General features: G+C 36.8%; 1 protein-coding gene across 1 annotated transcript in view; it reads right to left on the bottom strand.

Annotated features, from left to right (window-relative positions):
* LOC126482097 (dynein axonemal heavy chain 7-like) overlaps nt 1-20,943 on the bottom strand; it is a 482,833-nt gene that overhangs the window by 428,316 nt on the left and 33,574 nt on the right. The window contains exon 4 of the mRNA XM_050106073.1: nt 176-353. Within this exon, the coding sequence (XP_049962030.1) occupies nt 176-353 (178 nt within the window). The remainder of the gene's footprint in view (nt 1-175; nt 354-20,943) is intronic.

Here is a 20,943-nt window from a genome sequence, read left to right as displayed (position 1 = left end):
TGTGAGGATTTAGATTTTGCAAACTACTACATATATTTATGTGACAAACTGACAGTTTATATTTTTCCTCTATTTTTAACATGCACGCATTTCATCTCTTTTCAGAGTACATACATGAATCGCATTATGGAAGAGACATGAATATAATATTATCTGTGACCATAATAATACTGACCTCCTTATCTGCATAATGGAGTTTTCCAAGACCTGACAAGTAATGGTCCCTGACCTCCTCTGTTTCTTCTTTCTTAGTATTGACAGTATATGTAAATGACTTTGTAAGTAAAACAAAATTTGATACTGAAATGTATGTCTGGAGACCCACTGCTCTATAGAAATTATCCTGAACAGGTCTGGAAAATAAGGTTATTAAGCATATATGAGATTACAATACATTACGCATGAGATATAAAATTTGAAAATGGATAACAGTCCAAGAAAAAAGCATTAAATACTTTAAACAACTGTGTGACAATCACCAAATTCTAATTTCACGCAAAATTCATTAATGCAAACATGATTTCAATATTATATTTCTGAAGATCAGTAGAGTAATGAAATCCACTATACAATTTACTTTGTAATCAACATCACACAAATCCTAAGTGTATAATAAGTAATACATTAAATTAACTGATTATTCAATGCCAATGATGTTACTGTCAATCATATTCATTTAAAGAAAATACCTGTTCAAACTGAACTACCTTACATTTGCCACATCTTACAGATTTATACGTGTTATTTGAAACGAAGTAAGGAAAATCTAAGACAGTAAGAAAAATATTTCATATCACATACATAAACATGGGACCTGTTAAGAAAAGGGTTACATAAACACATAAAAAAGTAAGAAACACTTTAAGTTGAACCACTGATTATTAAGTTCCAATGGTGTTACTGCCAGTCATAATCATTAAATAAAATACCTGTTCAAATTGAACTACCTTACATTTGCCACATCTTATAGATTTATAAGTGTTTTTTGAAAAGAACTAATGAAAATCTAAAGCAGCAAGAAAAATACTTCATATCACATCCGTAAACAAAATTTGGAGCCAACTTCTTCCTTCCAGGGGTTGCACACCACCAGTTTCACTAACCATATACTCCTCACAAAACCACCTCAAAGTTTCTGCCGGTCATTGAGGCTCTCCTACCATACTGCCAAATTAGCATCCTTGAAAGGTATCCAATAGCAGAGAGTTTAAATCAACAACATCTCAGGTTTGTTGCTTATTTAAGATAATTTTCTTCCTATTACATTATTTGTCCCAGAAATATTAATCCATTAACATTACCTGAGAGAGTTGGTGAAGTCTGCAAGAAAAGAAGAGAAATTAAGGAGAAGAACTTTTGAGGAGATATTCATAAGGAGTGCATGGATAGTATAACTGGTAGTATTCTGCCTGCAGAAGGCAGGAATTCAAAGTTAAAGTGCCAGTCTGGCACACAATTTCTACAAACGAGAGAAATATTACTCACAGGAATTTCTCCACAAAGAATGAAAGATATTAACAAATGCATAAGAATTTACTGTGAACGTCCATTGTTATTTATAAAAAAAAAAACTCATTTAAAAAAAAAACTACCACAAAACAAACTAGAATCAAACAATGGAAAATCCATAATGGAATATAACTACAGCCTAGCCACCCATGGTCATCACGTCTGCAGTGATGAATGGTTTCTCTTGAAATATACCCAGGGTCTCACTGAAGCCTTCACAGACCATAATTATCCTCCCAACCTTGTACAAAAGCAAATCTCCTGTGCATTCTCTCTCCAGTCTCCCACCACTTTCCAAAGACCCACTGTCCAGCCACAGAGCATTCCCCTCGTAACTCACTACTATCCTGTACTGGAGCGACTGAATTACATTCTCTGCCAGAGTTTTGACTATATCTTTCATGCCCTGAAATGAGAAATGTCCTGCCCACTATCCTTCCCACCCATCCCAGAAAGGTATTCCACTGTAAACTGAACCTACACAATATACTCGTCCATCCTTACACAACCCCTGCTCCCAACCCCTAGCCTCATGGCTCATGCCACTGTAATAGTCCCAGATGCATGAACTGTTCCATACATCCACTCACCACCACCTACTCCAGTTGTAGTGCTTCGAGAATTTCCGTGTAAATTCTTAGAACCACTCATCCTTCTACCACTCGAACACACGAATTTTTTAAAAATAAGTGTGAGAGAACATACATACTGTGTGACACATGTTTGTGTGCACAGGCTGGAAAGGAGTCAAGAGCACAAGGCAGATGCGATGGTCGAACGGCATCGACAAATGTTTGCCGCTCGCGCCACGGAAGCTGTATTGGAAGAAGAGGGAGTGTTTATGTATCTTATGGTGTTTTATATCATTGACTATTGTAATGAGAAAAAAGAAGAACAGTTGAAACATTGTTAATTATACTTCATGTGTTGGACTTGCTAGAAGCAAGGCATGTTCATAAATTACATTTTTTTAAAAACTACGCTATTGTAAATGTATTTAATTGAGTCTAATGCTAGACGAATCAGTTGACTTGCAAGTACTCTAATACTTATGTGAAAAAGAATGAATTTGTTATTTGTGGAGACATGTTAATAAGTTATGAGTGGTTCTTAAACCAATTCCCTTATGAATGCAAATTTAATGCGTTTCTAAAGATCGAAATATGAGTGAAATACGTGAAGACAGAGATATTTACATGTGAAATGCGAAAATGTTATTCTGCATAATCCAATACATCGTTAATTGGTGAAAACATAAAGTTTGTATATTTACTCCACACATCTAATTGTCACACATCGTTAGAATGTGGTGACTGGTGGAAAGGACTTGAAAAAATTGGGAATTTTGAGAGGAAATAGAAACAGAAGATATGACGTGTTCTCACAGCAACCAAGTATAACAAGCCAAGAGAACTGTTTCACGGAACTGAATTCTGCCTCAAAAGTTCAAATGGTGAAAGTTAATAAACAAAATAAAAGAGAAGACATAAGGAAGATATAATGTTAAAAGAAGAGAGAGAAGATTCCAATGTATTAGACTAAGAAGAAATATGATGAGATTAATTCATCAAAGATGATCCGGTGTGGGGAGTAAGTGGCTCTCACCCACATCGCGGTGATGCAGACATGGAAAACAGCCTAAGTCCAACGATGTTGGCACCAGTCCTCGTTCACCGGTGCTGATTCCACATACACTCACCGATGCCAATGCTGAAACCGACATTCGACATCGTCAGTGACAGTGCTGTTCACCGGCGATGATTAATGCATCCACTCACCAACGCAGCTAGAACTCTATGCTGGGTGAGCGAAAAACAATATTTGTTTGAGTATAAAATTAAAGAAATAGTCGAATTATATACTGTTAGTATAGTTACTATATTCAGTGTTGAGTTTTTTTTATGATTACTAGATCAAAAATTAGGAGAAATATGGATAGTACACAGAGAATTGGGGAAACTTCAGAACCAGCCATGGCAATGAAAGTGAATAAGGAGGTGCCTGACTGGTCTGAAGCAGTAAATTTAATCAAAGCCCAAAGTGCAGATTCAGTGGCTTTAAGAAAGGAACTAATTGCTCAAAATACTTTTTTAAGAAAGGAACTAATTGCAATTTAGATGCCAAACTAGAAGCTCAGAGTTTACAATTAAATGATAAAATAAATGACCAGGGTGCTTCTCTGAGAAATGAAATAAGTGCAACTTTAAGTGAAAAACTTTATGCACAGAACGCAGATTCAGAAACTCTACGAAAAGAAATAGGTTTAGTACATTCTCGATTAGATGACCAGAGGACAGATTCAAATGCTCAAAATGCTTCTTTAAGAAAGGAACCAGATGCTCAATTCAAAGACCAGAATGAGCTTTTTAATACTTTTAGGAAAGATTTAGATGAATGCTTCGTGACCTTGAGTAAAATATTAGGTGATAAATTCAAGAAAGACCTAGACTTGGTAAACTCAATAAATTCTAAATTGGATGCTCGGGGTGACATGTTAAAAATGTAGACTTAATAAACTAAATGAATTCTAAATTAAAGGCTCAGAATGAAACTTTATATATTCAAAAGACAAGTATAGGTTTGTTGCCCATCAAAATAGATGCTCAAAGCAAAGAATCTAGTAATCAATGTGAAGGCATAGTTACTTTGGAGAATGAATGCAATGTCAGATATAATAATAAAGAACCCGATCTTAACGAAAAGTTAGAATCTTATGAAAATGTGTGTAATGTTAAATACAATAATGTAAGACAGGAAATGAATACTTTGAAAGAGAGTGTAAATCAGTCTATAGAATCAGGGACATTAACATTTTGACTTAATGGGCGGAGTGACAACTGTCAGATCCCAAGCTGTTTTTGGTGTTTCTTCCTGCACCGAATTCTCTCCAAATCTTAAACTAATCTATAATCTATTCCTAAAATCTTAAACTATACTATAATTTTAGTACGTAGGAAACCAGATATGATGGTCAAGTAGAAAACTTAAGAGAATCACGAATGAACAGTGATCTCTAGACAAGAAATGAAACAAATAGAATTTTACATTAGTGGAAAGTATAATATGATGTTACTGTTGAAACAGAGTGATGTCAAGATGACATAAACTGAATAGAGGATTTTATGTGTGTGTAAAACATAATTTAAATTGACTAACTAGACAACAATTTTATTGTAGTGTATAATTTTCTATTTGGTATAGAATATTTTATACCTTTTACGAAATGTGCTGTAAATCGGAGTGTTTTTATAATTTTGGAAGGGGTGGGTTTTGTAGATTAAAACGTGACTCACACCAACATATAAATCATTTATAACACAGAACACACACCACACCTTTCAAACAACCCATGCATAAAAGTGTGACTGATTCTTCACTATTTGACGTTCCATAGGCATTGCTAAGATTTTCTTCGGGAACCTCAAGGGTGAAGGTGGGAATGTCTGTTCTGTAGGAGACGATTTAACACCATACCTCCTCTGGCTTCTCACTCAAGTACTGGCGAGGTAGGGATCCCGAGGAAGGTTGGTGGGAAGGGTTTCCTGTCTTTGGGACTATCTTCTTTCTCTTCTTTGATCTTAACAACCATTTCTTTTCTTTTTCGTTTCTTACTTCTCTTTTGAGTACCTGCCTATTTTTTCCCTCTTTCCATATTCATCTACTTCTATCGCAGAAGTCCTTCATATTCTCTGTGATTTCCAATAACCTACAACTTATCTCCAGATAAGAAGGCCAAAGAATGGGGCTGCACAAACACACATAATCATACACACAAAGATATATGAGTATGCAAACAATGAAACTACTAACTAGAAACCTGTCTAGAGGTATGAACCGTCAAGTGTTGTAGGTGGAAGGTATGTGTACAACGGGAAATATGCACACATTGTGATTTATTGTGATGCTTCTACATCGCACATATATATAGGCAAATATATTTATACTTACGATAGCTATGGTGATTTCGTATCGCATATATACATAAGTATATATAAATATAATAGAGGGAAACATTCCACGTGGGAAAAATATATCTAAAAACAAAGATGATGTGACTTACCAAACAAAAGCGCTGGTAGGTTGATAGACACACAAACACAAACATACACACAAAATTCAAGCTTTCGCAACCAACGGTTGCTTCATCAGGAAAGAGGGAAGGAGAGAGAAAGATGAAAGGATGTGGGTTTTAAGGGAGAGGGTAAGGAGTCATTCCAATCCCGGGAGCGGAAAGACTTACCTTAGGGGGAAAACGGGACAGGTATACACTCGCACACACACAAATATCCATCCACACATATACAGACCAGTTGTCCTTTGACATGGAACTCTTGCCCACTCCAGACCATATGTCGTCTTCGCCCATCGGATGCCCAGGCCCGATGGAGGTTGAGCCTTCGGCCCCTCCTGTCTCTCTAAGGGTGCATACACCGAATGTTGGCATGCACCTTGGAGCAGGTTTTCAGGTGTTTCCTAGCTCCCCGTGGTCCGAATGGCAGGGTGCAGGTGGCATAGCCTTGCCTGTTGTTAGGCTCCCCACCTCGTCGCATATGTCAACATGGGGTCCTTCCCGTGGCGCGCAGAGGCCTTATACCACAACCATCTGCTGATTTGCGGGAGAGCCTTTAAATCGGCTGTGGTCCATTACTATACGTCGAACCTGCATGTTGCCACTATCAGTGATTGCGGACTGAGCGCCGCCACACGGCAGGTCTAGTCTAGAGAGACTCCCTAGCACTCACCCCAGTTGTACAGCCAACTTTGCTGGTGATGGTTCACTGTCTACATGTGCTCTCATTTGCCGAGACGACAGTTTGGCATGGCCTTCAGCTGCGTCAATTGCTACGACCTGGCAAGGCACCACATTCAGTTAATATTGATATTGTGAATCATGTACCGTCAAGGCCGACATTCATCATTGGTGGATTAAGTATCAAACTGGCTACGTCCGCTTTCTGAATTCTAATTCCTTGCCATGTTCCAGACCTCACGTCAGTATAGTACTTCCCTCCTCAGGCCAGCCTGCGTGAGCTAAAATGCATGTATTTCGGCCTCCTCTAGTAACACGGTGTTGGCTCTTCTGCCAACACAACAAACTGACATTTCTAATTTTTATTATTTGCTGAACTGACTGTTTCTCTGCTGAGCTTCTCTATAAAACTTTTCTATTGTAACATTCCTGGCTTATGGTTACCACCATGGCATTATGTAATACAAGATCAATTCTCTTATATCTCCAGCTGTAATTAAATTCAATTACTTTTCGATAATAGGAAAAAGTCTTTTAGAAGAATAATAGCAATACCAAACAATAGTAGTTGCAATACCCTTTGTACCATAAACAATCAAAATCAGGTTCAGGAAATTAATATATGGAAAATGTTTAGATAAAAGAATAATATATTTCATTCTCATCACCTGTAAATGATAGGAATTAAATCTTGAGTATAATTAACAAAATTTAGATAATTGCTCATTTAGTATAGTTAGAATGCTTATGTCTGCAATTTAAATATTAATGTGATTTTTATGTGTTTAGAAAATGTCTTAAACTGGTTCTAGCAAAGTAGGGAATATTTTAGAGTGTTTTATAATGTTGTTAAACTATTTCATATTATAAATTATGTTTTGCTTTATTATAACCAGCTGTACATTGTAGGAAGAGTATACATACTTGGCCTCAACTATTGTTAAGCAGATGAGTGTTGGACCCACTAGAGGACAGATCTGTGCATATAGTTGAGATAAATTCTTGTTGCATGATTCAGGTTTGGATTTACAATAAAGCAACTCTTGGGTTGGACATAGTCTAAAACAGCATATTAGAACAGTGCAGTGATGGATTATTTCGGAGCGTTAAACATATCACAAAAGGCAGAATGATATGTGACTTTATCTTCGTACTTTGTTGAGTATTAGTGTTGAACAATGTAATGGTCCTCAAACATGCATTTCTATCAAATTACTGCATCTGTACTATTTAATATCACCAGTGTAGTATGTACTACCATCGGTTAGCCATGGTATTAACAACAAGGCTTATTACACCAAAGACTGATCATGAGCTCATAAAATACACATTTTGAAGTTAATAAATCTATGTACTTACTTTACTTCAGTTGTGGCCTACATCATTGTAGTGAAATCCATTATGGTATCCTGTATTTATTGAACAAGCATGTTTTAGCTCATCTATACAGTTGATGAGGGACACCGAAGGCAAGATATTCTTAGGTATTTAAACCATTTTTAACAACTCACTAACCCGTGGGAGGTTACACTGTCTTGTGTATGTACTCTACCCCTACTTGATTAGTTCAGTTAATGTTATTTCATGTGGGATCTAAGTCACTGTATCCTTTTACACATCTCAGTTGTTTTCATACCAAAGTTTTGTTGCATAGTAATTTTTCCATCGTGACACTTTTATACAGATAGCAGATTCCTTAGATGGATGGCGAGCGTATTCTGAGTATTCTGTTCACTGAAATTCAACAAGGAGCTGAGTCAACATAAATCACTCAAATCACAGATGCAGTATGTTACCTTATTTATTTTGTCTGCTGTTTAAAATTGATGTTACTGTGCTGGTTTACTCCAGTTTTTGAGTATGCCTGTATTAACTCATGCCAGTGTTCATAAAAGTTAATATCCGTTATTTCCTGTACATAAAAGGTGTCGTCCTGTCCACTGTCAATCACCGTTAATACCTGCTCCACACTCCCCTCTTGTCGTCTCTCCCCTCTCCCTCCCTACACCTCTAGTAACAATGCACCGTTCATCACTTCCCTTGCCTACCCTCACCACCATGCACCTTTCATTCATGACTGCAAATCCATGTCTTCTATCCTCTTGGACAGTGCCTACACCTCAGAAGCCCACTCTCTTTCTGCCTCATGGGAGACCTGTGCTTGATATCACAGGAAGTATTTCCCCTACACCAGATTATTAAAAGTGGCTGTTATTTTTTTGATTATCACCTTTCCCCAACACGCAACCATTGTGGATGCCTCTTGCCAGTTTGACGTTTTGTTTACATGATGTGCATTCACCTGTACTGTTTTTGGTGTGCTGTTCTTCATTGTGAGTCTGTATCTCAGTATATCAAGGTCCAGTTTTCCCCTGGTATTGTGAGAATGTATAGTCTCTCTGGTTTTGAACTCATTTAAGTTGCTTTTAAGATAAAGCAAGACTGTGTAGATGCAAAGATAAACAACAATTACTACCTGGAGACTTATAAAGAGAGGATGGCAGTAGTCCTTCGGTTTAACTTTTCTCATTATTCTGCTTACTTTTTTTTAATTTTTAGAATTTTACTGATCTACTATGGATGTTCCCATAGCAGTAAGCCGTTGGAAAGGTGTGGATGAAAGAGGCCAAAATATGCAACTTTCCGTTACTCACAAGTGATTCCATCTCTCAGTTTCCAGAAGGGACATTTCTGAATACCCTCTCTGGAGAGGGTGGGGAAGGGGAAGGGATGGTAGTGGGGAGAGAGATGAATGCTGTCTGGTGGATATACTTCCTTCAGCTAGTTTGAGAATTTCAAGCAATGTTTTAGATAGCTAATTTGTATTTTCATATATTCTCATAATTTTGCACATTAATCTCAATGAAAAATATGCTAATGATGATGAACTAAGCTGATGTGCAGTGTATGTTGTATTCATACTGTGGACACTATAACAAATCTGTACTACTGGGCCATCTGTTCAGTAACAGATTACAATACACATCCTGATTAATGAAATCTATGGTTCACTCGATTTTCGACTGTGTGTTTCAGTAAATTACAAATATGGGTTCAAAAAGGGAGTCTTTGGGATCAGTAGATTGTGTGGGAATATTTATTTGGGATTTGACTCTCTTTTCATATTATCTGTACTATTTTAGTGATCTATTTTATTTTTGACTTTTAAGAGCATTAATTATCCTATGAATTTCATTTATTTCATTCAGTTGTAACTGACAGGTAATTTAAACAATGGAAACTCCAGGTAGGAATATCAACAATGTAGGAAAAGACAGATTCTACATCTACATCTACATCCATACACCACAAGCCACCTGATGGTGTGTAGCGGAGGGTACCTTGAGTACCTCTATCGGTCCTCCCTTTTATTACAGTCTCTTATTGTTAGTGGCATGCACGATAAATAGTTTGGACAAGAAGAGAATAGAAGCTTTCGAAATGTGGTGCTACAGAAGAATGCTGAAGATTAGATGGGTAGATCACATAACTAATGAGGAGGTATTGAATAAAATTGGGGAGAAGAGAAGTTTGTAGCACAACTTGACTAGAAGAAAGGATCGGTTGGTAGGACATGTTCTGAGGAATAAAGGGGATCACCAGTTTAGTATTGGAGGGCACTGTGGAGGGTAAAAATCATAGAGGGAGACCAAGAGATGAATACACTAGGCTGATTCAGAAGGATGAAGATTGCAGTAGGTACTGTGAGATAAAGAAGCTTGCACAGATTAGAGTAGCATGGAGAGCTGCATCAAACCAGTCTCAGGTCTGAAGACCTCAACAACAACAACAACAACAACATTGTTCGTGGAAAGAAAGATTGTCAGTATACCTCTGTGTGGGCTCTAATCTCTCTGATTTTATCCTCATGGCCTCTTTGTGAGATATACGCAGGACGGAGCAATATACTGCATGACTCCTTGGTGAAGGTATGTTCTCAAAACTTCAACAAAAGCCCGTACCAAGCTACTGAGCGTCTCTCTTGCAGAGTCTTCCACTGGAGTTTATCTATCATATCCATAACGCTTTAACAATTACTAAATGATCGTGTAACAGAGTGCACTGCTCTCCATTAGATCTTCTCTATCTCTTCTATCAACCCTATTTGGTACGGATCCCACACTGGTGAGCAGTATTCAAGCAGTGGGCGAACAAGTGTACTGCAACCTACTTCCTTTGTTTTCAGACTGCATTTCCTTAGGATTCTTCCAATGAGTCTCAGTCTGGCATCTGCATTACTGACGATTAATTTTATATGGTCATTCCATTTTAAATCACTCCTAATGCCTACTCCCAGATAATTTATGGAATTAACTGCTTCCAGTTTCTGACCTGCTATATTGTAGCTAAATGATAAAGGATCTTTCTTTCTGTGTATTCGCGGCGCATTACACTTGTGTACATTGAGAATCAATTGTCATTCCCTGCATCATGCGTCAATTCATTGCAGTTCCTCCTGCATTTCAGTACATTTTTCCATTGTTACACCCTCTCGATATACTACAACATCATCTGCAAAAAGCCTCAGTGAACTTCCGATGTTATTCACAAGGTCATTTATATATATTGTGAATATCAACAGTCCTAAGACACTCCCCTGTAGCACAGTTTAATTTTAGCAGTAACATTTCTTCTTCTGAACTACCAGAGAAGTAAATGCAGCACACCTGAAATCACTCTTACTTTGGAAGACTTCTTTCCATTGAGAATGACATGCTGTGTTCTGTTATCTAGGAACTCTTCAATCCAATCTCATAATTGGTCTGATAGTCCATATTCTCCTACTTTGTTCATTAAACGACTTTGGGGAACTGTATCAAATGCGTTGCGAAAATCAAGAAACTTGGCATCTACCTGGGAACCTGTGTTTATGGCCCTCTGAGTCTTGTGGATGAATAGTGTGAGCTGGGTTTCACAGGATCATCTTTTTTGAAACCTATGATGATTCATACAGAATAGATTTCTAGTCTCCAGAAAAGTCATTATACTTGAACATAATACTTGTTCCAAAATTCTACAACTGATCGACGTTAGAGATATAGGGCTATAGTTCTGCACATCTGTTCAATGTCCCTTCTTGAAAACGGGATGACCTGTGCCCTTTTCCAACCTTTTTCAACACTACACTCTTCTAGAAACCTACGGTACACTGCTGCAAGAAGGGGGGCAAGTTCCTTCACATACTCGTAAAATCGAACTGGTATGTATCCCATCAGGTCCACCAGCCTTTCCTCTTTTGACCGATTTTAATTGTTTTTCTATCCCTCTGTCATCTATTTTGATATCTACCATTTTGTCATCTGCACAACAATCTAGGGAAGGAATTACAGTATTCTCACTATTCTGATTGCTACTTGTCATAAAGAAGACACTGTAAGTTGCAGACTGGCACAATTAAGACACTTACATTAAGGTTTCGGCCACAGCCCTTATCAGTAAAAGAGAGAGGTACACCATTCATACACACAAACAAGTACAACTGATGTACACATGACCACCAAACCCAGCACCTTGGGCCACAATGCGAATATCACATGGGATGCAAACAACAATTGGGAGAGGGCAGGGAAAGGGAAGGGCTAGTAGTGTGGAGAGAGATGAATGTTGTCTCTTGGAGTGTGCAATGGAGAGGAGCAGGGAAAGACTGGTGGATGCATTGGCAGAGGGTGGCAAATAAACAGGGTGGGAGACAAGAATGGGGAGGAGGTGATAGGACAGAGGGGGTGGAAACTGTTGGATAGAAGGAGTGGGTACAGCATGTTACCATAGGTTGAGGCTGGTATAATTATGGGAACAGAGAATTTGTTGTAAAGATAACTCCCATCTGTGCAGTTCAGAAAAGATGGTGGTGGATGGAAAGATCCAGATGGCTTGGGCAGTTAAGCAGCCATTGAAATACAGAATGTTATGTTCATCTGCTTGCTGTGCCACAAGGTGGTCTTTCCATCCACCACAGAGTGGTCTATTCCTTCCCATTCCCTGTCCCCTCCAGGTTGCTGCCTGCACCCCACATGATAGTTCCATTCTGACCCAAAACGCTGGAATTGGTAGTCATCTGTACATGATCTATCTCTCTCTTTTACTGATAGGGGCTCTGGCCAAAAGCTTTACGTAAGTGTCTTTTAATTGTTCCTATCTGCAACTTAATGCATCTTTTTTTATGGTAAGTAGCAATCTGTTTTTACCTATGTTGTTGACAGATAATGCAGCATTTCATGATTTGCCCCCCCCCCCCCCCCCCAAATTTCCATTCCAAGATTATGTCCAAAAATATGTAATTATTTTGTATCTATAAATGTTAACTCAAGTTTACAGAGAAAATGTGTCATTAGTATGAAGCACCAAAGAGCTGAGATATCTTTGTTTAGTTTAGCGTAAATTGTGTTGAGGGAGCAATGGAGAGAGGATAGTCATATAAAAATAATTGTTGAATACATTAAAGTGGGAAATAATTACAATGAGTTTCTATCTACAAATCAATATCTTCTCTAAAACATTTAAAATCTGGACCTCTTCAAGGATCATACCCCAAAATATAATAGACAATGAGCAGAGACACAAATTTCATTGAATAATCCAGCTGAGTATTGTTATTATCTTTTACCTTATGCAACAATCAACAATAAAAGTTTTACACACAGTGCTGCCTCCCCAACAATTACTGATATGCATTTACTTCTCTGGTAGTTCAGAAGAAGAAATGTTACTGCTAAAATTAAACTGTTTTATTAATTTTTTGTTGATGTGGTAGTGGGGAGAGGACTTTAGAACAAAGTAGTGATTTACAACATATGGTATATATTCATTAAATTACTTAGTGTCATCCTAACACAAGATCTAATGGTTTATATCTTTTTCATCACTTAAGAGCATGAGCATCATTCCTAGATAACAGAAATATTTTTAGTTCTTGTTGTGTACACTGACTTTTTTTTAACCCTTTGTGCAATCTGTGTTGCTGATAAACAGGGAAGGGTCCTAGATTTTATGTAAACTCAAGTTGGAGGGGAAAAAGGTAAGGAAGTGGTAGGAAATGATGGTATCAGCTGCACCAGTACTTATTTGTTTTCATGTACTACTGCTGTTGAACATTAGCTGGTGCAAATGTGCAGTGCTTAGAACAAAACTTGATACATTATCATTGTTTGCTGAGGAAGTGAGACCTGATATATTATGTATATGAGAATACTTGGTAGCCCAAACAGAAATATAATACTAAGAGGCATACTGTATATCCAGAAATGGTGAATGCATGGGGTGGAGAAACTTCTACACATGGTGGTGTGTCTGTATACACTAATTGTGAGCTCATTGTCAAGGACATAGGTGTAAATAACTTCTGTTTGGACAGGAGCTAGAACTGGCTGGTTTGGGGCTATCAGATGCTAACTTAATTGTTGTTTCTGTGTACCATTTCCCAAGTGGCAATTTTAAAAATTTCATCGGCAAACTGGAAACTTGTCTGTGTCATCTAGTGCATGTAGGAATAAAAATTGCCTTATGCAGAGAGTTCAACATCCATACCAGAAAAGACAGTGACAAAGAGAGAGCTTTCATCAACTTAGTAAGTAGCTATGGACTATTTGTGGCAAGTTATCTGCCAAAAAGAGCAGATGTCTGTCTTGATACAGTTGTCACAAACCTAAATAGATGGAACTATAAAGTAATATAATGGAAGGAAACATTCCACGTGGGAAAAATTATATATAAAAACAAAGATGAGGTGACTTACCGAACAAAAGTGCTGGCAGGTCGATAGACACACAAACAAACACAAACAGACACAAGCAGACATATTTGAAATATGTCTGCTTGTGTCTGTATGTGTGGATGGATATGTGCGTGTGTGCGAGTGTATACCTGTCCTTTTTTCCCCCTAAGGTAAGTCTTTCCGCTCCCGGGATTGGAATGACTCCTTACCCTCTCCCTTAAAACCCACTTCCTTTCGTCTTCCCCTCTCCTTCCCTCTTTCCTGATGAGGCAACAGTTTGTTGCGAAAGCTTGAATTTTGTGTGTATGTTTGTGTTTGTTTGTGTGTTTATCGACCTGCCAGCGCTTCTGTTCGGTAAGTCACCTCATCTTTGTTTTTATATAGAACTATTAAGTAAGTGTAATTGACTCTATGCTTGCAGATCACAGTACAGTAATCATGAAGTTACAGAAAAATGCAATAAATACTCAACAAATTTCCAGCTGGCATTCAAATTATGTCATCAAAAGTAGAGTCATCACAAAGAAAAATGTAGATGATTTCAAAACTGCAGTGTCTTCTACAAATTGGTATCAAATGTATAAAGAGTTGGCACCAAATGATACATTCATTCAGCTCCCATTCCAGTGTCTTAAAGCCAAATTTCATGAAAATTTTTCACTAAAACCCAAGAGGTAGTCAAATGTCAAATCAAAACACACACAGAAAAATGTCAAATTAAAGAGCTGGTATACCTCTAGATCAGCTAAAATAAAATTGATTGTACAACTATTAAATGATAAAGTTGAACCCACTGAATATATTGGCATTAACGATAGACTATACTGAAGTGGAGAAAGAAAAGGAAGAAAGCAATGCCAGATTTATTGAAGAAGCTCACAATCCTTGCAAGGTAGTATGAGATCCGATTAATAGGTAAAAACCCAACTCTTGCTGTAATTATTGCAGTCCAAATGAATTTAATGAATATTTTATAAACATTGTGGAAAGCACACTAAGTGAAATTCCTGATTTCAGAACAGATCCTGGAGTTGCTGCTGTTAGATATGGAAATGAATGCAGCCTGGTAATGTAGAAGAGAGTGTATACAACATGTCCTGTAATATATTAAAAACTATAATCTGTGAAATTGCTCAACCACTGTCAGTAGCAATAATAAATGCCTCCATGCCAGAGAATTTCCAGACTTCTTGAAAGTAGCATGCACAGTTTACAGAAAAGGTAATCCACATGAAGTGTTAAACTACAGGCCTATATCTATAATACCAGTGATAGCTAGGGCGATGGAGTCGACAATGAAAGGATGGAGTCGACAATGAAAGATCAGTTATTTAATTATTTTGACGGAAATAACATCTTTTATGATACACAGCATAGCTTTCAGAAGGGCAAATTAATCAGAATGGCAGTAATTGTCTTAGTTACAAATATAAGTCGGGGTTCTGAAGACAAGGAGTCTATAGCACTGGTATTCTGTGACCTTAGTAAGCCATCTGATTGAATCCCATGTAAGGCCCTGCTCATCAAGCTAAAATCATATGGCGTTGGGGGAACTGTCCTACAAACTCTTGAATGCTACCTAAATAACACACAACAGACTGTATCAGCGCAAGGAGCCAAGTAAGGTGAAATGATGTCAGACACAGTGTGCCACAGGGAACCGTTAATAGAGCCCTGTTCTTTTTATTTTTTGCTAAGAACACAAGACTCCTATAGGCACATATTGCAGTTTGCACATGACACAACTTTGTTCTCAAAAAGGGGAGAATGTATTTCAAGGTACTTATTTTATTTTATTTTATTTTATTTATGTAGCATCTGTGTCACTGTACAAATGATATTGGACTAGAAATTAACCATGTAGAATACACAAAATGCAATTGTCTACAATTGGATATTTCATACACAGAAATTAAAATATAGAATGTACAAAATGAAATTGTCTATAATAAATGACAGCAAACTTACAGTTTCTTTCCACATAAATTGTTTATAGTAATTTGTTTCTCAGTAGCAATATATAACTAGTACTATAGATGGTAAAGTATAATAAAATCTGAAACAAACGAAGATAGAAAATTCTGGAGGTTAGTTTGTAAAGTCATTTTCTTGGTCTTCAAGATATTCATTTATTGAGTAGCAACATTTATCATTTAAAAATTTTCTAAGTTCCAATTTAAAATTTGTATTGTCCTTTAAATCTTTAATGTACTGAGGCAGTGCATTATAGAGCTTAATGCCCATGTGACTTACATGCTTCTGAGTTCGTGTTCTTCTTACTTGTTCTATGTGCAGATCATTCTTGTTCCTTGTGTTTTAGTTGTGACAGTCGGCATTTGTGTGGAGATTGCTTAGATTAGCTTTGGTTAAGAGTACACATTTAAGTATATAGACTGATGGCAGAGTAAGTATTCGTAACTTTTTGAAAAGAGGTCTTCAGTGAGCTTGTGTCAGACTGTGGGTAATTATTCGAACAGCCCATTTTTGTAAAATAAAAATGTCTTTCATTAGATTTTGAGCTGGCCCAGAACACTATTCCAAATGAGGCAACAGAATGAAAGTATCCAAAGTACGCCATTCTGATGCCTTCTAGAGTGCAAACTTTTGCAATAACTCTCAGTGCAAAGCAGGCTGAGTTAAGTCTGTGTGTAAGAAATTTTACATGGTGTTTCCAATTCACAGCTTCATCTATATGCATCCCTAACACTTTTGTGAAATGCACTCTCTCTATTAGTCTGTCATCCAGTTCTAGATTAATGTTTTCATCCTGAATCATTTTACCAAATTGTATGTAATTTGTTTTCTTTGCATTGAGTGTAAGTTTATTTACACTGAATCAAGTCTCATACTTTTTAGGATTTTATCAGTAGTTGACTATAACGAGTTTTTAAAGCCACTCACTATCAGACTTGTGTCATCTGCATGTAGTAAAATTTTGGCTGTATCATATTGTAACTGTAAATCATTGACACATATGAGAAGGAGTAGTGACCCTATGATGCTGCGCTGGGGTACTCCTAAAATAACTTCTTTTGCTTCTGAAACTAACCTTATTTTTTGATTTTATTTCACAGTGATGAGCTCTACAATCTGAGATCTGTTTTTGAGATATGACTCAAACCACATTTCAACTCTTCCTCTAATACCTACTGCTTCCAGCTTATCAAGGAGGATTTCATGGTATACCATATCGAAAGCTTTAGACAGATCTAAATTGATTCCTACTATGCTTTTGTTTTTCTCCAAATTTTTAATTATTTCTTGGGTGTAGTCTATGACTGCAGTTTCTGTGCTTTGTTTTGCACGAAAACCATGTTGATTACTACTCCACAGTTTATTATTGTCTAGATAACTAGTGACTCTCAATTTCATCAGTTTCTCTAATATATTGGAAGAAGCAGGAAGAAATGAAATGGGAGGGTAGTTTTCTATTTTATGTCTGTCTCCATTTTTTAACAGTGGCCTCACTTTTCAGATCTTCAGTTGCTGAGGGAACACACCTTCACTAAAGGATAAATTTGCAATATGTGCTAAAGGTTTTGCAATCTGCACTGCAGTCCTTTTTATGATTGAAACTGGTACTTTATCAACACCTGCTGCCATTTTTCGTTTTAAGCTTCTAATCACTCTAATTATTTCCTGTTCATTTGTTGAAGGAATATTCATGCTGCAGGCAACCCTTGGAGCATGTATTATTTTTTGTTTTGTAATGTGGTACATTTAAAAAATAGTTATTAATAAAGGTTGCCATTTCTTTCTTTTCTATATTGCAAATTTCACTGCTTTTGAGTATTATTTCTTCCTCTTCTCCCAAGGTAGTAGTTTCATTCCTCACAATGTCCCATATAGTTTGTGGTTTGCTGTCTGAGTTACTGACTAAATTGTCATTATATAGCAACTTTGCCTGTGCTATTGCCTTTTGGTATATTTTTCTGTATGTTTTCACATATTCTACAAACTGTGGATCTGAGCAAGTTTTAATTTCTTGGTTCAGTCTTTTCACGGTTACACTGGAAATCCTAATGCCTGTAGTTATCCAAGGTTTGTGTTCTTTTTGTTCTGAAGACTTGGACCTCACTAACTTCTTAGGGACACTCATTTCAAATTATGACATGAATATAGAAGAAAAGGTATTATATGCATTATTTGCACTTGATTCTGATCTCACATCCGTCCAGCTTTCATTGGTTACACAGTTAACAAAATGTGTGAAGTTATCTTTAGAAAAAAAATTCGTTTATAAGTTCAGTATTTTCCTTTTGAAGTCTCTTTAAAGAATTAATTGCTGATTCCATATTTACGATACATTCTTTTAGATGTTCAATATCAGCTACACCTAAGCTACACCTACTGCTTCCAGCTTCCAGCATGGCGTATTTTTACCTCCAATGGCTGTATTTTCATTCTGAGAAACATCACACACTTCCTGCACAGGGACCATTTTCTTTCGCTTCTTAAGTGACACTATTACACACAGTAAATTTTGGATCACAATAGACATGGAATCTTTTGCATATTACAATTTTTCACACTTTATGTTTATATTTTCAGGCTAACACACTTGTGATTTCTTACTGGACCCCATCTTTAAATAAAGAACAAGCAGAAGTCTTGTTTGTTGAGACCAAGGCCTGGTTAATTATATACAGGACGAAAATCATTGAAGACAAAACATGGAGGATAACATGCACTGTAAGTGATACTGGAGCACTGGATGACACAGCAGCTATTAAGCTACTGGGCTTTCTTGCTGATATCAAGTTAACCTGGCAACAGCACAGTAAACATCAATGTTCCAAACTCTCATGACTTCTGTACATCTTGAGGAAGTTAAAAAGTGTTGTATCACAACACTACCTGCTCACAGTGTACTATGCAATGTTCCACAGCCACATCAGCTATGGGCTGTTTCTGTGAGGTCATTCTATAGGCTACAAGGACATGCTTTTTTTGCGAAAGAAAGCAATGAGGATCATTACCTCAAGCAAAAAAAATGACCATTGCAAACCATTAATTTCCAGATTAAGTGTTCTGACAGTTTTCAGCCAATACATAACCAATTGGCTTGTTCACACAAAAACAAATCATGAGACCTACAGAAAGAGAAATGAACTTCATCACCACAGAAGTCTTTATAACAACAGCGTAGACAGGCCAAGATGTCGATTTACTAAGATACAAAACAGCTTCCCAATGGTGGCCCTAAAACTATTTAATGCTCTAATAAGGATATTCAGTCATTACCAATCAAAAAATTTGGAGTTAAATATTGTGTATACTACAAGAGCCACATTTGTACAGTATAGAATACTTCTTTGCTGGTAGAAGATTGTCTACCCGAGCTGCAACTCAGCACCAGTGAAAACAGTAGCGTCTGTGCTTTTTATTACATGATTTTATTATTATTGTAATGTATATTGTAATTTATGTTTTATAGTAGCCAATTTAGAGTTGTAGTTTAAAGTGCAATATTTATTAATTTTGTTGTAGTAATATTATCGTAACCTTGATGTTGTCTGTCAAGCCACGGCTGGTGAATGATATGTAAATGGTACTAAAGGTAATATATGTAACTGTTTGTGCTAAACAACAACATCAACAACAATAAAAAGGCAAAATCAAAGTAAACAGTGAGATGTTGATTTACTAAGATACAAAACAGCTTCCCAATGGTGGCCCTAAAACTATTTAGGCGTGATAAATGAAAAGCACCAGTTTGCTTTTGTTCTACAATATTACTTTTATTGCTAACCGGTTTTCGGCTTACAAGGCCATCTTCAGACATTTACTGAGTATTATCACCAAAGAAGTTAAATGTTAGCAGACACATTGGAAGAGAAGTAACACATCTAGATTGAAGTAGAAACATACAGTAAGTAACATCTTTGCAATGAAATAGTAAAAACTGAACAGTACATAAATGACAATGGAATTGACAGGAAAACCTTTAGCACAAAATAGGAATAGCATGCCCATATAACAGTTTCTATTAATAAACAAAACTAATAAAATAAAATAAAATTAGTACTAGACAAGGCTGCATCAAGAGGTATGAAACATGGAGAGTGATACACAACCAATTAAAAAAGAAGAGACAGTTCTCAATGTAAATACAGAATACATAAGGAACTTAAGCAATATCAATAAGATAAACAGAAATTAATAAATGCAGGAAAATGGAGGTGTTTGAGGGAACCTACAGTTTGAGAGTGTGGTGGTACTGCATTTTAAGATTGACATTATAATCAAAGCAGTGGCTGTGTACCAGTTTTCATTAAATAAATGAGCAAAGTAAAATATGAACAGTATTTGGTGAGACAACTACAAGGGGAGTTAACTATGGACAGTAATACAAGTACAAGTTAAAAGGAAACCCTTAACTATTGAAACTACAGCCTATGTAGAATACAAAGACAACTGCAACAAATAAAACAACTTAATGAACACAGGAAAATGGGAGTATGTAGGAAGAGAGAGTGTGGGAAGTAATGAACAACAAAGATGATTATATGAAGTTTAGGAGAGGGGAAGTGCTGAGTTGCGTCTGGTCATTTAGGATGAGATCTGGACTGTGAGCAAGATGTTTGTTAATTTCCAGGGCTTCCAGCAGGTTGAGTTTATGGCCTTTGTTTGCTAAGTGAAGTACATGGGACACTGGTTGGTAGTTGTGACCCTCACTCAGTACATGCTCAGCAAATGCAGAGTCTGAATTCTGCAACCTCCAGCTGCGTTCATGTTCAGCCAGCTTAGTTGATATGTTAGCAATAAAAGTAATATTGTAGAAAAAAAGCAAACTGGTGCTTTTCATTTATTATCATGTTGTTCTACCAAGAACCGACGGAAGATTCTGTTAATATTTAGGAGTGATTTACAATGATCATATAAAGTTTACCGTCAGTAAAGCAGATGCCAGACTGATATTCATTGGAAGAATCCTAAGGAAATGCAATCCGAAAACAAAGGAAGTAGGTTA

Source organism: Schistocerca serialis, chromosome 5, assembly GCF_023864345.2.
Source record: "Schistocerca serialis cubense isolate TAMUIC-IGC-003099 chromosome 5, iqSchSeri2.2, whole genome shotgun sequence".
NCBI lineage: Eukaryota > Metazoa > Arthropoda > Insecta > Orthoptera > Acrididae > Schistocerca > Schistocerca serialis.
This window is presented reverse-complemented; position numbering and strand designations above follow the sequence as displayed.